Source organism: Heliconius melpomene, chromosome 18 (genome assembly GCF_056956725.1).
Source record: "Heliconius melpomene rosina isolate 202511_hmr_F chromosome 18, ASM5695672v1, whole genome shotgun sequence".
NCBI classification, from domain to species: domain Eukaryota; kingdom Metazoa; phylum Arthropoda; class Insecta; order Lepidoptera; family Nymphalidae; genus Heliconius; species Heliconius melpomene.
In genome coordinates, this window is record NC_140406.1 from 13655234 (window position 1) to 13677293 (window position 22060).

Genomic DNA, 22060 nt, shown 5'->3' on the forward strand with positions numbered 1-22060 from the left:
AATGATAATATTAATAATTTTTATGGCTGCATAACTAAGTATATGAGAAAAATTCTAATCATTGTGATGCTAATATAATAATATATCTTCTAATTGCACAGGATTATATATGTAAGAATTTTAAATGTCGAGAACAAAGCATCTTGACACTAGGTTAACTATATGGTAAAAGAATAAGTTAGTAACAAAATTTAAACGATATTTGAAGCCAGATCCAATGCAATACTTCTAATAAAAAAATATTATTACCATGTCTAATGTTCTTAATAATGTAATATACATAAAATAATTAATAATCTAATAATCAAAATCTTTTACTCTTAACATTTTTATAAAATTATATTTTATCAACACTTTCGTTAAACACCTAAGTACCTATCCTAAAAGCTAAAAATAAAAATAGTCCACCTCAAGGAGCTCTCAGCGTTGGGGTCAAACTGCCTCTATAATATAATTACGTCCTTTCCTTTTGTTACAAGAATTTCAGTTTAGTATTACTGAATGGAGATTTGATACGAAATGAATAATCGGTGTTATACCTATCTATCTATAAATATACATTTCGGATCTTTCTTCAGAAATTTAAGCCAAAAATCAATTTTATTTGTATTTTTTTTTAAGATTTATAAAATTGATTATATAAATTCATATTATTTGCCTAAAGTATAATGATATATTGTAACTTTCAGTAATTTCTCACTCAAAATGTAACACATAGCTAGCATGTGTAGGACTCACCGACGCAGGGGTTGTGGTTGACGACGGCGAAGATGCGGTCACAGCGTTTCTTCATGTGAGTATTGGGGCAGATGCAGCCGAAGATGGGTGACATGCGTAAACCTGCCCAGGCTTCGCGACAGGCCTCCCTGAGTGAATGAGAATAACAAGAATATAATATTAATAGTGTTTTTTATACTAAATAAATTTAAGGCTTTTGATTTTGATTTGATTAAATATACAAAAATACTGGAGAAACAGAGTCCAATATGGTTCTGCGAATTGAAGACTGGAGAAGTATTCAAAATATGATATAAAAACATAAAAATAATAAAAAAACAAAGCATCCGAACACTGCAACCCAAAGCCTACAACGAATATTCTGAAAAAACCGATACTACTTTCAATTCAGTACGGGCACTGCAATGGAAATGGAAATCGACATCAGCCTTCGTGTATTGGAACGCCTCGTCCTTGACATGTGTGGAAGGTCAGATAGCAAGCTAGCAGTATTAAACAGCTAACTCACCAGATCTAGGTTAGATTAATAGGCACAATCAAGAAGTAACTTGCTTGTATTGATTCTCTATACTGGCTACAAATTTACAGGTGAAAAAATATATGAGTTTACCTAGTTTTGAGCAAAATTTAATTTTGGCAATGTTATGTGCAAGAGATTAGTAGATACTTAGTAGTTTTATTAAAGTGGCTATAAACGCGACAGTTTTGGGTTCGATTCACACTAGAAAGATAACAAGATTTGCATTTTGTTTTAATTCAAAAGATAAAATGCAGTATTTACATTTCACACTCAATATCTCGAAAAATGGTCGGAGTACTGGGAATGTTACCTTAACACTAGGTTCCCTCTGCCTACCCTACTATATGGGCTAATAAAATTACGTTACATCGATACATATATAATTTTTTTTAATATATATTTTTTTCACTTTGGATAGAAATTGTCTATATCATGGTCGTAGATCACGCAAGTTCTTTGGAGGGTCCTCATGCATTGTGCGTCACAGTCCCATAGTACCATCGAAGGAAATAGATTGGAAATTAGATCGAAGGTCAGTTAATATTTTCTCTTTTTTATTTTTTCTCTTATGAATATGAATTTAATCAATTAATTTGTGAGAATTTTGATATTGACAAGGCAAATTAAGTATTATTTTGTATTTAGAATAGAACCAACTTTTTAGAAAGCGTATAAAAAATTTAAAATAGCAGAATTTGAATCCGCGCCCTCAAAAATGTTAAAAAATCAATTACTTATATTATATTTAAATTTAGATTTTTCCAAGTAAAATCTAGGTATAGAAAATAATCCTATTATATACATTTCTGAGTTCAGTTCTACGTGACGTGTTAGTACAATAGGTGGCCATTAGACTATTACATCTGGGATTGGCTTTGGGTTGAGCTGGAACAGTAATTCGCGAATGACATATCCGATATGAAAGTAGATCGTTATAAAGCCATATCATCCTTTTGTTAGATTGTCGTCGTTTTTGTTTATTTTCAAAATTAATGAAAAAACTTTCATGACTCGAAAAAAGGAAATAAATATTTATCTTTCGATATATATTTGGTAATTTAATTCCAAATTACAATTTTAATTTAAAAGTTCTACATATTTATTATATGGAAGAAATAAATACTGCCAACCAGCAGGTATTTCATAAAACACGGAAATTAGAGAAAATTACTGAAACATTTTAGTTACAAATTTAAAAGAAAATCAACATTATTTTAACGTGAACCGAAATCAAGATAACAAGGCATGTTATAAATACAAGGAAAATTTCCATAAGCATAGGTCAGTCAGTTCTAATAGCCGTCTACCACCCACAGCTTTCAAAGGTCGATTACTTGTTGACAGATTTACAAGTACGAGCCGTGCTAAAAGTGCGCGATAAAATTGGAATATCGATCGTGTTTTCACAAAATTAATTTTAACTCTTGAGGTGAGCTTGGAAATAACACTAAGGAATCTGATGATTTGTTTAGATATTTTTTTTAGCTTCATATTTCTCTACACAAAGCAAGGTAGACAGAGGGAACCTGGGATCTTGTGATCCGTTCTCCATTTTCCGCAGACTTTTGGAGGCTCTTCACTAATGAAAATAAGAAAAATAGATTAATATATAAGATAGAATATATGTATATATCACCTGTCTTCCATACGGCAATCTCCGTCGCGGGCCTTGCAAGCATTCTTAAAGCGTTCAAACAGTACGGAGCAGGACTTCTCATTGTGGCAGACGCTCAGAGCATAGGTGCAGGTAGGCAAGGTCTCAACTGGATATGGATCTTTTTCTGAAAGAAAAATATACTACTTTGAGAATATAACTTGATGAAACCTAACCCTGATTTCAAAATGCAAATTAAATTAAAACTCTACAATATAGAAGTATTTATATCCGTACACTATTGACAGTTCTAAAATATCATCGATAGAAAGCTTTTGAATTAGTTACTCATTTGTCAAAGTGTCAATAAGCAAGAAGGGACGTGGAAAAGTTTTTATATAGTTGGTATATAATTAGAGAAATCGATTACATACTAATCGTGCATCGCTTTTATTCTTTAATTTTCTTTTATAAGGATAATTTAAAGTTATATTTCTTTATTTGCTTCAACTGATAGCCGTCGCGTTTACAGTTACGCCTCCCAGCCGTGTCGAACATTTTAGTATATTAAAAAATATAATTTTACCAACTAAAAATTTTTATTTTAACGTAAAATCTTAGTCTAAAAAGCTTTAAGCTTAAAACTTCCACATTACAGTACTTCTAATGGAAATGTTAGTCACCACGAGGCAAATCGATTTTCTGTCATTGAACTGTGTAGGTCAATTCGATGCTAGTATAGAACAGACGACACGACACCGGCCGGTGCAACTGAAGGTAAATTAGTGAAGGCTATTACGAGAGCTATCGCCGTACAAACATATCGTTTTAACCTGTCGCTTGGTTTACAATGATTGCTTTTATTAGACTGGCATATATAATAGTTTGTTTGATTGTTTTATCTTCACGCTCTATCCCGCATATAGCAGGGTAAGCAGAGGGAGCCTAGTGTTATGGTTCTTCTCTCCCCACTTTCCGCCGAACTGTAAAGTCAACTTCAGACACCAGAGCAAAGAAATGAAAATATTAAATATTTCATTTTATTTTATTATAGTATTAAAAGTAAAAAACACAATGTCTTTGTTCATTTTCTTGGCTCTCACTTTCCACCGATGCAATACTCTTACATGTGGGGAGTGTAAAATCGATATCGCGTTTCTAATTTTATAACATTCACGGCCTTTCAGGTACTTCTTTCTTTCTGGACGTGTGCCAAATAAGATTACGAACGTTCCGCCCGTTACTGCTACTGCTAGTTACTTTTTAATGCCTAACTTATTATTCCAATCTCTATAATTAAAATGGCCAGTCATCGTTACGTAAATAGCGTGGAGGTTGCATTTAATAATATTATTACGTTTGGCTATCCAAACAAAATAACATAATAATATAATTTTATTAAGCTTTAGCTTTGGCTTACCCACTTACAATTACAGTGTTCCAGTGTAAGTGTAAGTGGGTATATATTTCTAGAGGTTGCAAAAGTTAAGATCTATTAAGATTATTTATCTTAATGATATTAGGATTTAAACGTAAATTACAATATTCTTTTTACCAAAGCAAGGAAATAAAAATAATTCATTCCCCCAAATGGGAATCGAACCCTCAACCAAATGTCTGATATGTTATATAATTTTTATTTTAAATATTTTTCCTTATGAACAATCAAACAAAAACAAAAAAATTACTTAAATATTTAAATATGTACATTATTTAAGTTGAAAGGTGACGGATATGCATTTGGAGAGTACATTAGGCACTTGATTCAATCTATCATCGAATATTAATAATTACAACCAATTAGAGAACGCTATAGTAGTCCGATAATTAGTTTAACCACTAAGTGTTAAAGCATATAGGAAATTAAATATTATATATAAAAATAATGAGTTCAGGCTATTTTCAAAACATATTAACAAAAAAATGGTCAAGTGCGAGTAGGTTTCGCCCATGAATCATAAGAAATACATACCCTTCTTCATGACGAACACGCAGGGATGATCAAACAGGAAGTCGCGGAACGAGTTACACTCGGGGTCCACGTTCGGTTCCCGACAGAGGCACGTCGGTTTGAAAAACGGGAACGCTTGCAGAGTACGTAGAGCAGCCTGGCACTTTGTCACGGTCACGGTAGAGCAAGCCACTGTAACAAACGAATGATGATGTAGTAATTTCTTTAATATTTGAGGATTTTAGAGGATATTTGAAGATTTTCATTATTTGAACCTTTAATTAATGAAATATATCCAAAATATTTATATATATTATAGTATTGAACCAGTTCTAAATTATATTTTAATTAAGTCAATATATAAGATTTTCATTAATATACAAGTTATTAGATTCAAACGATTAGTCGCCGTACGTAATCTAAGTTTCCGCCCAGACTGCAAAGTTATCTCATTCCCTTATATGATTTTATGTATTTATACGAGTATATAGTAAGTCTAGTATCTATTCATACATTTGCTAATATAAATATATTTATTTTCTGTGCAGTACAGCAGGGCAGAGCTAGCTGTAATTGCGATTGTGGGCTCGATTCCCACTTGGGAGTATAATTATATTTGAATTATTTTCAATTTTACCGAACTGCTAGATCAAGACCAAGTGGAGCGTTCCCATCAATCAGTAGGTACGCAACACCTCGAATATTTGGTGAAAATGAGGAACGGAATGTCTTAATAGTAACTTCCATTTAACGTGCGGCGAGAAGTTGTTTCAATTTATCCCACTAATATTATAATTGTAAGAATTTGTGAGAAAGGTGAAACTTTATAATTATCTAGCTTATATTAACCAGGCAAAGCCGCGTGCGTATAGCTAGTTATACATATATTCATATTGACCACATTACAGTGTAGAAAATTTGTCTATAACTGCCCTTATGTGATTTGCCACACCCACACGCGTGATTATCTGAAGCATTAGAAGAGTTTTTGTCATTAGGGAGTGACCACACTATTATTTTTTCCCTATCCGATTGGGGAAACCTTTCAAATTACGCGGGGACATTGCTTAATGGACTGTTAGGTTTTTGCGAGGGTTAAGGTTAGATGTAGGCAATAATTTTGACTTTTGACGTATGTAGGTACCTATATATAGAGATATATAGGTCATTATACTGTATATATTGTCGTTGTGGAGCATTGTGGAGCAGCGTCACAGTGCCTGACTGGGTTCAATTCTCAGTCGCAGGAATGAAGTATTTTCATTTATAAGCTCTGGTAATAAAATATAGCGAAAAACAACAACACACATAACAGAAAGTGACTAGCGCGAGTCGGGCTCGCCCACCGACGGTTCCGTACAGAAATTGGAGGTCTCGAGCGTTTACTATTACTTTCGATTTAATCTACTGGTACACTTAAATTATATCATGTCATCTAAGTTATTTCCATCTCACCACGCGGGTGAAGCCGCAGGTACAAGCTAGTCTATTATAAATTTCAAAAATATTTTACTTTTGTATATCGCTATAAATATTTAAGTATCAGTGAAGTGGTTATCGCGTAACAACGCCAGAGGCGGTATACCTCGAAGTCCGCTTAACTTTGTGTTTTTAATTCAAACAAATTTATGGTCACAATTTCAGAATTGTCCTTTGGCCTTAGCGACCCCAAAATATTGGTAAAACAAATTTACTTTACAAAACAATCGTAGAAATTTGTATGTTTGGATGTTAGTGCTTTAATTGCATAAATAGCGGTCTTTCTTAGTGTATAACTAATTATATATCTTTTTCATTTCTTCTATATCCTTCATCAATTTTATATTTTATTTGAGTTATGTTAAAACATACATTTACAAATAAAATTAAATCTCAGTTTAACACGAGGTGCATTAAGAGATTAATGTTACCGTACAAATCCTAACCTACTTAGGTAGGTACATACAAATCTTAAATTTTCTAAGTCCAGTAACTTCTTATTCCTTTCATCTTTTTTCCAATAGTGCATTGTCTAACAGAGACTCAGTAACAAAATATTTTTTCTCTATTTTTAAATAAATTACACAAGCACCAACAAATATGGATGTCGTTGCCTTTTACGTTATTGCTATAGATGTCCAAACTTTGATATGGTGCTAGTGAAGTGAGTACCGCAGAATTTTATTTCACATTTTTGATTCAACAGAATAGTCGTTTCAGTGAAGGGCTTGATAGCGAAATTTTCGATCACGATCTCATAAGACTAATTATTGGGTCAAGAAGAAACGGAAGGCAAACGGTTTCTTAGAAAGTTAACATGTTTTCAACTTAAAAGACGTACTAAAAAAAATTGATATAGGAGAGCCAGGTCTCAAATTATCTAAATATTATATTTAGTTATTTTAGTTAAGGTTATTAACATAGTATAGTCTTCTTATATCTTTTCTAATTGGAATGAAAGTAAAAGAGATATCACACACATATCTGCAAAATAACTAAAATAATATTTAAAAAACCGTGTCAAAGGAAACATTAAATATAAAAATCATATTGTCATAGTAAAAGATCAGCGTAATCTGTACGAGGTGTCTTCTCATCGAAGCCAGTGACGAGGGTAAGTTATCGATATTCAAGCATTATGCAGACGCTTGGAAATTCAACACATAACCCCAATTTGTCTTTCGCCAGAGCCAGTAAAATATGGTGACATTTTTATACTTTAAGCACTTATTGTTGTACTTGTGACACTTTATTAATACGAATAGTATCTATTTGTGAAGTAAGGAGTGTCTTTTGTAAGATATTTAATTTAACTTTTACCAGCGGCTTCACTTGCGTCTTCAAAGGGATATAACCAAGATTTGTGTATAACACATGACCCATTAAAGGTGCCCAAGAGCAGCCCACTATACTGCAGTCAGAGGAATCTGACTGCAGGTATAGTGGGTACCATCAAAACGAACTTTTAGGACTCTTATTCAGGGACAACATGTTCATAGTAGCATATTTCGTTCTATTCTATCTTTCTATTCTATAACATGGGGATAGCGGATAAACGAATTTTTCTATTGCGTTCTTTCTTATTAAAAATAAGGTTACAAAGTGGGATTTAGTTAGGATTATTGGGAACCTAACATCGCAGTGAAATGAAAAAAAAACGATATTTTCGATAACTATTTATAGTATTTATAAATAAATTTCCCCATTTATTCAATATGTTGTACTACAGTAAGCGAGTAGGTCAGGGTTGTACCAAGTCCTTATGGCTACCAGTTGACCCGCCTCTAGTTGACCTGTTAGGGTGTAATGAAGCGAGCGGCTTTTTAAAAAAACGTTTTATTCAATAAAAAGGACTAGAAGTTTTAATTCTATAGAATTGATTGCCGACTATTTTATATATTTAAATAGTTTATATATTGAAATATTTATTATTAGTGCTCGTATTCGTTGCCCGTCTGTCAAGACCGTTCATGAAAAAAATTAAATAAATATCAAATACACCAAGTTTACGGTCATTAGAGCACAGAAAAAAAAAATGCCATCAAAAGATAAGAGCATTTATGCATCGTTTTAACTGCAATTTGTAGCAAATTGTTTTGGCAAGAATTAAGATTTTGCAATAGAAACAAAGAACAAGAAACCGAAAAAAAATTTAGGTATATCATGGGAAAAAATATTGTAAATACGAAAAAATATAGCAAAGTTCGTTAACTATTATAGATAATATAAGTTACGTTCCATTTGTTCTGCAATTATGAAATTATTACAGAACCTTTGCGTGTAATTCCGACTCTCACTTGACCGGTTTTTTTAAATATATTACCAATGCACAATATGTTATATCTATAACCAGTTACCTCGGCCAAGCAATATCTCACTTCCACAAATAAATAACGAATTTAGTATTAAGATTAAAAATTTCAAAAGTAAACAGGTATAATTTCGTATAATACATAGGTATATTTAATAGGGCGAAGTAAGCCAGCTGTAAAGTCGACGTGCTCTTCCCAAGGGCGACATATTATTTTATTTGTACATTCAGTACATTAAATTAATTACTTTTACTGCGGAATTGCCGCCTGTAAATGATGAAAAATTGTTGAATAATTCATTTTTACGTGCGCTAGTACTTAGTAGTATTTTAGGTAATGTGATAAATTCTTCTTCTTCTTTCCTTCCTTGAGATTATAAAAGTATCAAACCTATATATATATATATTCAGTGCACTAGATTATCTGTTTTTCTCTCTTTCACTTACGATCTTTAAATATTTTTATCAGTTTAGCTCTGTAACCCGCAATTAGCAGGGGTAAACACTAGACCATAACTGTTTTAATTTCAATTTCTGCTTAGATCCTATACATGCGCCTTGAATGGCGTAGGTTGAAATTATTTTTAATTTACGTCATTTGAAGAGAGCTCTATACTTTCTTTGGTAGCAATTTGATCTGCAATGTATCGAGGATGCGTGACCAGAGACAAATATGGACATTAACTGACAGACAGACAGACAGACGTATAAGCTTATTTCGGCATTAACAATATTATCTTAGAATATAGCTAAATGTTCACTGATTCGAACTAGTGCCTACAAGTCCCATGAGGATTACAGACTACTTAGTGCTGTCATCCTTGGAATATTAGATTTGATTATAATTTCAATCTTATTATAAAGGTATGCTACGATGTCTACATTTTCGCGAAAATCATGAACATCATGTAACAAGTAGTCCGTGTTCACGTTCTCTATGTTCACTATATAAAAAAAAACGGGAAACTTTTCTTTCAATTGTTAACTGAAGAAGCATATTAATATGAGTTATCCTCACAAATATAGATAAAAGCATCCTAATTTTGATTCGTCGACAGTGATAAGTCGTTTGAAAGCTGACTAATTGAGATAAATATCCCATTGTTTCGTACAATGTCAAAGATTTTTACCGTAAAGAGAATTTTGCGCGATATTTTTGAAGGAATTAACGGCGACAAAATGGCCACCCCTCGTCAGCTTTGTACCCATTGTTGATGCTGACAGGCTTAACAATGAATCTAGAGCATGTGACTTTGTTGGGAAATGATATGTGGTCGGTCTTCTACGATTTTCAACTCGGGTACATACTTTTATATTGAACGTGGCAGTAGAGTGAAAGGAAAGAAAATATTATATTTTTAGGTCGTTCATAATTTGTTGAACACATTGTAGCGCAATTGATGTTTTTTAAGGTATAAGAAGTAATGTGAGTTCATTGCTTGAGCTGCAAATCGAAATCTGTTATAACTGGTTTAGATATAGTAACATATTATATGTAGTTCCCAAAACTCTGTGACCAAATTATATGAAATTCAAATTATAATTTCCTAATACCCATATTAAATAACTAGCTTCAGCTATTAGAAATATAAAGTATAAAACTATAATAATGTCTACATAGAAAATCTCCCTTACAGCTCTTTTACATCAGTTACACGTTTTTTTTTAAATAATACCCACCCTTTTGTATGCATAGATCTATTCAAATCGTTGAGAGATTCAAATACGTAGTAAAGCGGAGAAGTCCTTTTGTTATAGTCTCCTATTGTACGCTATGCCAGTTCAAGGGCAGGTCTGTTTGTATGTAAGTATAAATAAAAATGCAAGGAATAAAAGCGAGAAGTCCACATAAAAGGAAATAATATTTTTCATTCTGGACGTTTCTCGGAACTTGATTCGCAACTAGGAAATTTTACTATTTTACTTTTTACTACTTAGTATTGAAACTGCTTTGTTTTAAAACTAAGTGACATATTTTTTTTTATTTTCACGTAATTGTCTTCTTATTTTGTTATAGCAGAAATAATTTAGAGGCATATATTAGATTTATTTATTCCTTATCAAATCAGATCTATTATTAAATTTAAAGCAGCGTAGGCGGAATTCAACGCCGCGTATCATAACTAGAACGAAGAAATGAAAATGCTAAATATTCCATCCTCCGAGTGGGAATCGAACTTACAACCGTCGCGTTTACCGTCGAACCCTTGTGTGAACCCCCTGCGCTACGATGGCCTCAATAAATGTTTATCTATTATCTACTTATAAATCAACTTTTAGCTTTCTTAAACCGTTTTCGACGAAAGACTGCTATAAAATAAGTAAGGCTATTTTGGACTCGCTCCTGGAAAATTTCTAAGTATAGCTGCTCTATTTTTACTAAGATTGAAGGCCGTAAAGACATTTTTTATTTATATTATCGGGGGCGAACTAATCCAGCTTACGACATAGACTTTTTTAGATATTGGAACTTAAAAAATATAGCAAAACAAAATATGTGCTTATAATTATATGAAACTATTTTTTTCCCAAGTACCTATATACTTTAATAATTAGTAAAATTTAGATTCGGGAATTTAGATTTAGGAAATAGATTCAAGAATGGGGTTTGAACCCACAACTATCATATTAGATTTACATTTACACAAAAATACTTTTTTTAAAACTGCTGTAATGTTAAAAATTCCATGATTAATACAAATATAACTCATATTTGAACAAGTTTATATAATTCCATACAAGAAAACTCTTATATTTTCTCAAAAACACTTGAACCGTAGTTATTGATAACAGTTCCAACGTATTTAGCGGTGCAACCATAAATATGAAATAACTTTGTAGTTCTTAACTTGAACTCGGCTCTTTTGTGTAAGTTTAACAACTTTTGAAACGATGTACTCAATATCTTACTGTTGGCTTGTTGCATTTCAAATAAAACTACGGGACCGTTTTATATTATATACGAATGAGATTATGCTTGAAGGAAACTTTGTTTTCTTTATTCTCTTTAGGCACAGTGGTAATGCATATTTAGTAGTAGTAGTATGCAGAGGGTACCCGGGAACCTAGTGAGAAGACACTCTGTTCCCATTAAGACACTTATGTTCTTTCTCTTCATTATTTCCTCGTTCCAAAAGACAAACATGGCAACCAACTTAATGGCAATTACAATTTATCATAACTGCTGGTCTAAACCCATTGCCATGTATATGTTGTAAATATTGAATTTTATTTTTCAGGTAGAGGCAGAGTGTGAACTGGATCTATTTTTCACATGCGTTCATCTATTGTGTAACATCTATCTCTTTTCTACTATACAATCTCCTTCATGTGTTCTCCATACTGCGTGACATTTGCGAAGTAATTAGTGCTCAACTGGTATACTCGGACCATTAACTAAAAACAGAACTGAACTGTATATCTTCAGTTTCCAAATCCTGACAAAGAAAATAAAAATAAATACTTATAATACAATTTATATTGCATAAACGGCCACACCAACCTGCGCGTTTTGTGTGAATAAATCTGACATAAGAGTTCTTAGAGGACAGAGTCAAGTGCCCTCAACTCCAAAAACCCTTAGAAGAAGTATTATAAAGATTGTGGGATAGAAATAAGGTCAGATACTCGATTTGATTGTGATAATTGTGTTAGCGAGATAACGCAATAAGTTGAATTCTTATATTATGTGGAATATATAGATATATGTATTAAATTTAGTATATAAAACCCTTCTAATATTGAATGACAGACAAACAGATGAAATTATTGTTAAGAAATTGGCTTGAGAGCAGGGAGTGTCGGAAGAGGATTTCTCGAAATTCTTAGAATAATTTTAGAAACTGAAAGGTATGCAGCAGAAACGATATGTTATGTCGTTTATTTTTTTTTCTCCTTCATGCTTTCTACTTTCTTTCGCTTACATGAGAGAAGGTAAAGAGAAGCTAGTGTAAAGCATCCTCATTTTCCGCCTAATTTTCTAGACGTTTTTCTACCAGAGCGAGATAATGGACATAATTCATTTTCCCACGGAACCACAACTATCGAGGCTATAGCAAAATTCACAACTACGTCACGACGGCCTTTATTAATATAGTCAATTAGGCTTATCTGCAATTTGATTTTGAAAACACCTATAACAATTGTGTGCCTTCCTCTTAAACAATGTAACGGAAGTGGAAATTGTGCATACGTTGCCATATCCAAATAATAACTCCAAAATCAATATCTGATTTCTAGTTTGAGTGACTAAACTTATTTCTCGTGACCTGGTTCTCATCTATTGAAGGTAAATTGTAACAACCTGATTCTTATTATAGGGGGATAGAGTTGAAAATTGCAATTTGTTTTTATATCGGCCATCTATTGTTACAGCGCTTTTGTTATCTATACAAGTTAAAGTATATTTTATTTTATATCTTCATTTGTTCGTTTTTTAGTTTATTGAAAGACGGCCATTTATCATTTCAGCACTTTTATGTGTGAAGCGAATATGTTAACAGTGTTATTATGATAGATTGTTGTTAAATTTATTGTATTTATATGTATTTCAATAAAAACATACTAACTTATTTTAGTTCGCTGTATCCTATGCACAAAAGGGTAGGCTGATGGGTAGCCTAGTGTTAAGACACTCCTTTCCCAATTTTCCGCTTAATTCTAGAGGCATTACATATTAACTGGCTGACTGAATATCACGGTTTCCCTCGACATCAGAGCGAAGAGATAAAAATAATAAATCATTTTCTTCAATGGGAATCGAACTCACAACTTGTCGCGATTACAGCCCACACCTATGCCACTGCGCCATGACTGGCTAGAGTTGATATTTAAAAACATTGCTTAACGCTGTCCGCACAGCCGGGTAGGGAAAAGATCGAACCCTTAACCAACGAGTTTATGATCACTATGCCATTATGACTTTCATTTTGCAACATAATTATATGATTTGACTGAAAATGGTCTAGACTAGCGATTTTTATTCCTTTCAGTTCAGTTTTCTTTCAAACTTGAAAAACTTTTAGTCTTCAGTTATTTTTCATAGAGGCTTCAATGCTGAATATAAATTAACGTCGATTTTTATTCATCTTCATTGAGATTTAGATGATTGGAATTGATTGAAAGTAAGTAGGTAAGATTACTTAGCTCTAATATTTTAAGTTTTATTTTTTTAACTATATTTTTTTGTATTCGTGCCTACTGTACGTACGCTTCTGGCCAGTTGGCAAAGCGTGGCGTTGAGTTCCGCCACACGTATCTTTTTCGTTTAGGAATAACAAGAAAGAAACCTAGTGTTAAGATACTCCATCACCCACGAAGCACCGAATTTTCATGATATAAAAACCACAAAAGTTAAAAATATAAAAATTACCCTGATTACTATTTAAATGTGTCATTAGGATAAATATAGATATAAATATATTTTATTTGAATAATTACTTAATAGTACATATCCAATACTTTTTTAATTGACCGCCAGAGTATTTTTTTAAGTTCACTCTCGACAATTTTATTTGTAACTAATCGTTTTAATGGCTTTTATGTTTGAGTTTCAAGATTATTTGCTTCTCGATGAAACTGAAACTGGGTCGCTAGATACTCAATTTGTTCAAAAGAAGTATAGTGCGGCTCTAGTACCAATTCTGACGTTTGAACAAATAAAATTGCTATGATTTTTGATATACGTTATAAATTTTGAAGTTTTTTTTATTTTACTATTTTGCTTTACTTAATTAGAGATACACAGAATGGCAGATACTAGCGAGGATGTCTCAGTGAGAACAAAGAAAATTTTAGGTGCTTTGGGCATAGAGAATGTGTGACGAAAGAATGGCAAAGAAAAGCTAAAGAGCATAGCGTTTGGCATTCTGTTCTCTCTGGCTATCCTTTTAGGAATAAAACGTGGAATTTAAAAAAAATAGTAAAATATTGTTTAGTTCTGTTGTAAGCGATATCACATCCTACTTATTTTAAAAATCGTCCTTGTTTGTATTAAATACTGTTTTTCCAGCCAAAAATACAGCATTAAGTTTCACCTAACAATGTCAAAGAAGGCCTAGAAAGTGAAGACCATAGGAATATCGCTACCGCCACCTCGATCAGCCTACTTCTCAGGATGAGAAAGAAAAAAAAAGATCTACCTGTATTCCTCCTCCCCAACAACTTTATTTTCTTCAAATTAAATCTAGCAACTTGTCGAGTCTGGAGGCATAAGTATATTCGCAGATCTCATACATAATGGTGCTCACCAAACAAATACTTTCTACTTGTAACAAACGGGACGGGGGGAAGTTCACAATGGCAGGTGCTTTTAATTGCATTCGTTTGGAATACCTATTCTTGCAAATTCCCTAGTCAGTATGTTTATATTGCATTACTTTGTATAAATAAGGGCTATTGTGTATTATAAGGGTTTAACAAGATATACCCAACTTAGTACCCAATAATAATATTTTTTAACGATGCTTATCGCGGTTCTGGGTTCCGCCACTCTCTCTCTGTCTCCTAAATTCGAGGTAAAGTGGGGAACCGAAGTGTTTTAATGGAACGAAGTGTTTTAACACTAAGTACACTAAAAAAACGTTTACGTAAAGGTAAAAAGAAAAGAAATTTCATATAAAGTTCCTAAACAATTTTATAGAACCATTTCACTCACTTAGCAATAATATCGCATACTGTGAAAGCATCTCAATATTGCATAGTGTTTGCAAACTTACTACGAGTGTTGGTTTAGGAACTTTATATGTGAACTGTACTGTACGTTTAGATATTCAGTTTCTATTTAATGTGGCTTTAAACTTTTGTGTTACTTTAAAGTGTAGTTAAATATATGTAATAATCATAATAAAACCCACATAGGGCAGCTTGTAGCGAGCTGTTGGGGAGTGGCGACCCCACGGACCTGAGTAATTACTAATACTAGTCCTCTGAAGGGGAATCGTACTCCATCCAACGCCCCTGGCTTGCCTTTGATGGCCAGCAGCAAATATATACACGAAAGGGTGGAAGTGCTCATTCTGCGTAATAGTGTGGAAACCCGACCACGAGCTCTCGTGATAGTGAAAAGCGTGCTCTCCTGAGAGCCACGATTTTTTTTATTATTATCAAAGACAGACAAAGTGCGGTGGAGTTCCTCCATTCGATACACAAATATTCCAAAATTGAGCGGAAAGTAGGGAACAGAGTGTCTTGACACTTAATTAAAAATAGTTAATCAATAAAATTCAAACCAAGTTATAATAGTACCTATTAAAGCTCAATCGACACTGTATACTAATATCACGTGATTATGGCTTAATTACTGTATAGTGTTAGGTGCTATATATAAGGACTATATTACTATTGTTAGTAGTTCATTGAATATAAGCTACGAGATATATGGTACAAGAGAGGAACTGATTTCATAGAGCAATGATAGCATTTATTAGCATTTTCCTTATCAAATTTTAGAGAATTTTTTTAACCGCGTCTCTCCTCACTTATATAAAGTGTCCAATTGTCGAGATATGGTGTTTTAGGTGACAGAGTTCAACGCTGTGCTTTTATTTTATAAAGGAACCAAAATGTTTGTCTAAATTATAAGTTATAGAAAAGTAAAAGAAATTAATTAAAAATTATATTTATTTAAAAAAAGTCGTAGATCGAATAAAAGTCGATAGAATAGTGCAAGTAAAAAACCACAGCGAAAAAATGGAAATATAAATTTAAACAAATATTTTCTCGAGTGGGGATCGAACCCACAACCAGTCGCGTATACAATCACGCTTTGTGCCCCTGCGTAACGACTGGTCCTAAATATATATTTTTTAATATTACATCAGTAATATTATAGCAAATATTCAGTAAAAATAATATATAAAGAAAATATTAAATAATAAACTTTAACAGTTAAGCATCAATTTCAATTTAATTAATTTACTACTATCATTAAAGGCAATAAATTTGCGAAGCGTTTAATCCGTTAATCGCCATTGAACTACTTACGAGCTACCACTATATCAAGTCGGTTGGTGATTGTCGTAACTAACGGTCATATATTTTAAAATTATGGGACCGCTATTTGAATAAATTCTGTTGGTATATGTGAAAATGAAAACATATTTAAGCTTATAGTTATTTCATAAATCACGGTAAAACAATATAATTTCTGAAAATAAGTATATAAATTTTTATATATATTTTTTATGATATATATGTATATGAGATACCAGCTAACCAGTCAGTTGGTAACGGTCATATATTTTATACTTATGGAATCGTTGCTTGAAAAAATTCAGTTATTTGTGGAAAAAGAAAACATATTTGAACTTATATTTATTTCATGAAAAGTTACGGTCACAAGTTTAAGATTTTTTTAATTGCTAGTCAGTTCATTAAGAAAATGGGAATTAATAAAGACAAAAAGTTTGCAAATTTTAGATCAGTAAAATCATATATTAATTTCAGTTTAATTAATTTAGTACTATCGCTAGAGGTCATAAATTTGCGAAGCGGTTAATCCGTTGATCGCCATTAAACTACTTACGAGCCACCACTATATCAAGTCAGTTGGCGGATGTCCTAACTAACGGTCATATATTTCGCATATGCTTCCCAAATTGGAACATATTTTAGGGTTATAGAATCGTAGCTGGAATAAATTCTTTTAGTATTTCTAAATTCAAGAGATTTTACTTTCTTTTTGTAGAATTGGTAGGTAGAGAGTGTGAAGAAGAATAAGAGTGACTTGTTACTACATTTCAATGATGATGATTGAAACATTTAGGGCATACGAGTACATCAAGGAAAAATATATAGCATTCCAAAGATCATATAAAAATATTGCCCAGGGTCAGGTCAGGTAGTAATTACGAATATACTATAACTTACCAAGTTCAGAGCCACACACTCGGGGAATGATTTCCAAGATAGCGGAACACGATGCATCCTCAAAACAAAGCTGCCTTGCGAGAAGGCAGTTGAGGATCGCCATAGTGCCTTTTATCCCAGGCCCTGAAACAAATTAAAAAAAAAAATTAAATTTCGTTTTTAACGTACACAAAGAGAACAGTGATTATTTATGGTTATCTAAACTTTAAACCTGATGCTGCGAAAATGTACGATAAAATATCAAACAATAATATTGTCAGTATTTTAGTAGTAACTAAACAGTATAAATCATCGGCTTATCAACTGACACAAGCACTAACTTTAGATTAGTTCTTTGAAAGAAGTCATTCCAGTAAATAATTAAGTCCACATTTGCCACTCAAATACTGTATTTTTTTTTCTCTTCAAAGTGTCGAAGTAATAAAAACTTATAGAAAAGTCATCATTTCAATTATGTGTTGAATAAAATATACTTCAATGGACAGCATTTGATATTCTTTCAGATTTTTTCAATAAGCAAGCTGAAACTGTGAGTCTAACTGAATCTAGTTGTGAAAATAAGAAAAGAATTTCTTTTTATTTATCAAGACACTCAACAGCGTATTTAGCCAAGTTAAAAATCGAAATGTGCAAGGTTCCTTCATAACTCCTAAACCAATTAGTCTACATGCATGAAATTTAGCAAATTAGTTAAAACCCCCTAACTTGAAAATGAAAATTCCAACAATTTAACTCAAACAATTTTTCAATAACTTGAAATATTAACGCTTAAAAACCGACGTAACTGACGCTGCTTTTTGCTAGTGTTACCCTTCTGAATAATCAATCCAATCTACCCTAAATAGGTGTCAACACTTAAAGATAATTAAAAACTTTGTTAAACGCTAATTTTCTCTCATAGTGTGCGCACTTCCTACCTCGTAGAATATTCAAAAGCCAACCGTACATTCCTTTGACGATCGATACGAATCTCGGTTATTTTGAAAGCGAAGATATTTTCAACGGCCTAAATTAAACTTATTCAGGTACAGTTGGGGGCTCCATTAATTTACTTCTCTTTGATAGTGGAGTTTGCTGCTTATAGATTTTACTGCGAATCTCATTGTGTACATAAATAATGTTAATTATTGTACAAATCGACAGCCACCCATAAATTTACTTTAAATTCTAACTGCGTCAATCGATGTGACATTAAACTATTTTAGAATAGGTCTCATGAATAATTTTGTGAGTGGCGGCTACACTTGACCATGTCGTGGTTATATTTTATTTATGCCTCACCATCTGCAGGTTGTTGTTGTTCTTTGATTACGGCATTCCGAATGACTGTTGCTTATAATAAACATTTTAAATCCCTAAGAATATCCTTTATCGGAAGAAGAATAAAAAAATTGGGTTTCTTTTCTTATACTGCACAAAGCAGGGTAGGAGAAGAGGGAACCTGGAAACCTCAGGTTACGACACTCTGTTCCTATTACCCACTATCCGCCGAATTCTCAAGACATTGCGTGATGAGTGGCAGAACTCAACGCTGCGTTTTGCCTCGATACTAGAGCGAGTAAATGATAATAAAAATGTTCTTTCCCATTAGTAGGAATTGACCACACAGCGGTTACGTCAAAAAAAACTGGCTGTAAAAAAATCTTCATCATAAAACAATAGTAACAGAATAAGGAATAAATTGTAAAACTGTTCAGTTCTGCCTCACGTCAGAATCGCTACAGTACAAATGTAAATATAAATCCCTCGAGTGTTATTTGAACCCACAACCTCTGTGGCAGTGTTAATCAGATACGTCCCTAGTGCGTTAAGATAGTGGATTCGATATTCCTTGTGTAAACAATATTCTCAAAGTCGATTTTTTCTAAACAATACCCACAGGGGTTGACCAATATCCTATTAACTTTTGCCTTTGTCAAACATACGAAGGTCAGCATTTTGAAATTAATATACCCAGTTTATTTTTTTTTTTACAATTTCACCTTGTTTTTTCAGTGCTTATGGTGATAATTATCGTATACATATTTTCATAAGATAGATAGAAAAAAAAAGACAGAATACTCAAATCTATTGATTACCAAATAGCAATTTCAAAATATTTCATAGTTATTAAAAAAACAAAAAAAAAATACGAATTTATAGCGACTTTTATGAAAATAAAATGTTTAAAGTTAAGTAAGTAATGTTTCGAACTACATTCATCATTACAAGTTATACTCTTGGGTTTGTGTTTGTCTTAAATATTTAAATTCATAGTGGAAAAAACATAGTAGCATTATAAATATATTTAAAAATATTTGTCAATAAAACAAAAAAAAATATAAAATACTGTAATAAACAAAATTAAAAATACAATAAACAATAATGAAAATCTTAAAATCTCAATCGCCCTCGTCACCACCTTCCTCTTCCTCGTCAAATTCACCTTCTTCTTCGGCAGTAGCATCTTGGTACTGTTGGTACTCGGAAACTAAGTCATTCATATTACTCTCGGCTTCAGTAAATTCCATTTCGTCCATTCCTTCGCCAGTATACCAGTGCAGGAAAGCCTTTCTCCTAAACATAGCTGTAAATTGTTCTGAAATACGCTTAAATAGTTCTTGTATAGCCGTGGAATTACCAATAAAAGTAGCAGACATTTTCAATCCACGAGGTGGAATATCACACACTGCGGTTTTAACGTTATTAGGAATCCATTCAACAAAATACGAAGAGTTCTTATTTTGAATATTCATCATTTGCTCATCAACTTCTTTCATTGACATACGACCTCTGAAGACTGCGGCAACGGTCAAGTAACGACCATGGCGAGGGTCACAGGCAGCCATCATATTTTTGGCATCAAACATTTGTTGAGTCAATTCCGGAACCGTTAAAGCTCTGTATTGTTGACTGCCTCTAGAAGTGAGTGGTGCAAATCCTGGTATAAAGAAATGTAACCGAGGAAATGGTACCATATTTACTGCTAGCTTTCTTAAATCGGCATTCAATTGACCAGGGAATCTAAGACAAGTGGTGACACCAGACATTGTAGCCGATACAAGATGGTTTAGGTCACCATAGGTCGGTGTGGTTAGCTTTAGGGTACGAAAGCAAATGTCGTAGAGGGCTTCATTATCTATGCAGTAAGATTCATCGGTATTTTCTACCAGTTGATGAACTGATAATGTAGCATTATATGGTTCGACGACAGTGTCAGATACTTTAGGCGAAGGGACGACACTAAAAGTATTCATAATCCTATCAGGATATTCTTCTCTTATTTTCGATATGAGAAGAGTTCCTAGTCCCGCGCCAGTGCCTCCGCCGAGAGAATGTGTTAACTGGAAGCCTTGCAAGCAATCGCATCCTTCTGCTTCTTTTCTAACTACATCTAGCACCGAGTCGACCAATTCTGCTCCCTCCGTATAATGTCCCTTTGCCCAATTATTACCCGCACCCGATTGGCCAAAGACAAAATTGTCAGGACGGAATATTTGGCCAAAAGGCCCAGATCGCACTGAGTCCATGGTACCAGGTTCGAGGTCCACTAAAATAGCCCTTGGCACATATTTGCCTCCGGTGGCTTCGTTGTAGTATACATTTATCCGCTCCAACTGAAGGTCGGAGTCGCCGTGGTACGTGCCAGTTGGATCAATGCCATGCTCGTCCGATATAACCTCCCAGAACTGAAACACGTAATTTATGTTACTGCATGGTTATACAAGAATTAGTGGTTTTAGTGGAATTGGATTTTTTGCCAAGTCGCGAAAAAATCTCGTTCGCATAGAAATTTTGTATCGCATTTATTTGTTATGGAAACAAACTTTGGACTTCTTTCTAAGAATAGATTCCAAGGGCAGTCGAAATATTTCATATTATGTCGCATTTTTCTATAATATAACTATGTACATATTTGTATAATACCAATTTCAATATGGTAAGCATACGGTTCGTCTCGTAATCGAAGAGCACTACTGATCCTATCCAGCATTTGACAAACTTTAGAGAGCAGCAACTTTTTAAAACTTTTTGAATTTGAAATTGTGATTTTAAAAGTTTTACACATACAAATCTGGTAAAAGAATATTTTAGATATATATTTTAAAATTAAAAAAATCTTACAAAACACCATCGTTTAATATGTTTATTACAATAAATCTAATAAAAAACAGACAAATTTTTATCTTTGTTCACGTACATGATAGATTTCCATATAATTTATATAGAAAAACAATAATAATTAAATATTTTACCTTAGCACCGATTTGATTGCCACATTGTCCTGCCTGTATGTGCACAATTTCCCTCATTTTACTATTCTGTAATTACTTTAACTTAAATAACTTTACACCGACCGTACAATTCGACCTACTAGACAGATGGTCTTAAAACAAATGAATCTCATTTAAAATATTCCATATAGATTATTGATTTTTTGTAATTTAAATTTTATTTTTCTGTCAGCCAGTTTTAGTTATTTTGGTAACGAATAGGTTGGCAATTTTATAGGTCGATAAATTAAAAGTGCTTATGGAGGCTTAAATGCTGTTGAAAATTTGCAATGTCTGGGCGTTATTTTAGTTCTGCACGATTATAGCCCAGATGTAAAATATTCTG

The 22060-nt window shown here is 32.9% G+C and overlaps 2 protein-coding genes across 4 annotated transcripts in view; both read right to left on the bottom strand.

Annotated features, from left to right (window-relative positions):
• LOC146529654 (uncharacterized) overlaps positions 1–22060 on the bottom strand; it is a 137335-nt gene that overhangs the window by 25472 nt on the left and 89803 nt on the right. For all 3 annotated transcript variants that reach the window (XM_085202231.1, XM_085202229.1, XM_085202230.1), the window contains exons 2-5: positions 17462–17584; positions 4825–4995; positions 2895–3039; positions 739–866 (exon numbers count right to left, since the gene is read on the bottom strand). In XM_085202231.1, the coding sequence (XP_085058357.1) occupies positions 739–866; positions 2895–3039; positions 4825–4995; positions 17462–17584 (567 nt within the window). The remainder of the gene's footprint in view (positions 1–738; positions 867–2894; positions 3040–4824; positions 4996–17461; positions 17585–22060) is intronic.
• Positions 19843–21904, bottom strand: LOC146529655 (tubulin beta chain). The gene is made up of 2 exons (XM_085201445.1): positions 21697–21904; positions 19843–21129 (listed from the first exon to the last, which is right to left on the bottom strand). The coding sequence occupies exons 1-2, from the start codon at positions 21751–21753 to the stop codon at positions 19843–19845; spliced, it is 1344 nt and encodes a 447-aa protein (XP_085057571.1). The 5' UTR covers positions 21754–21904.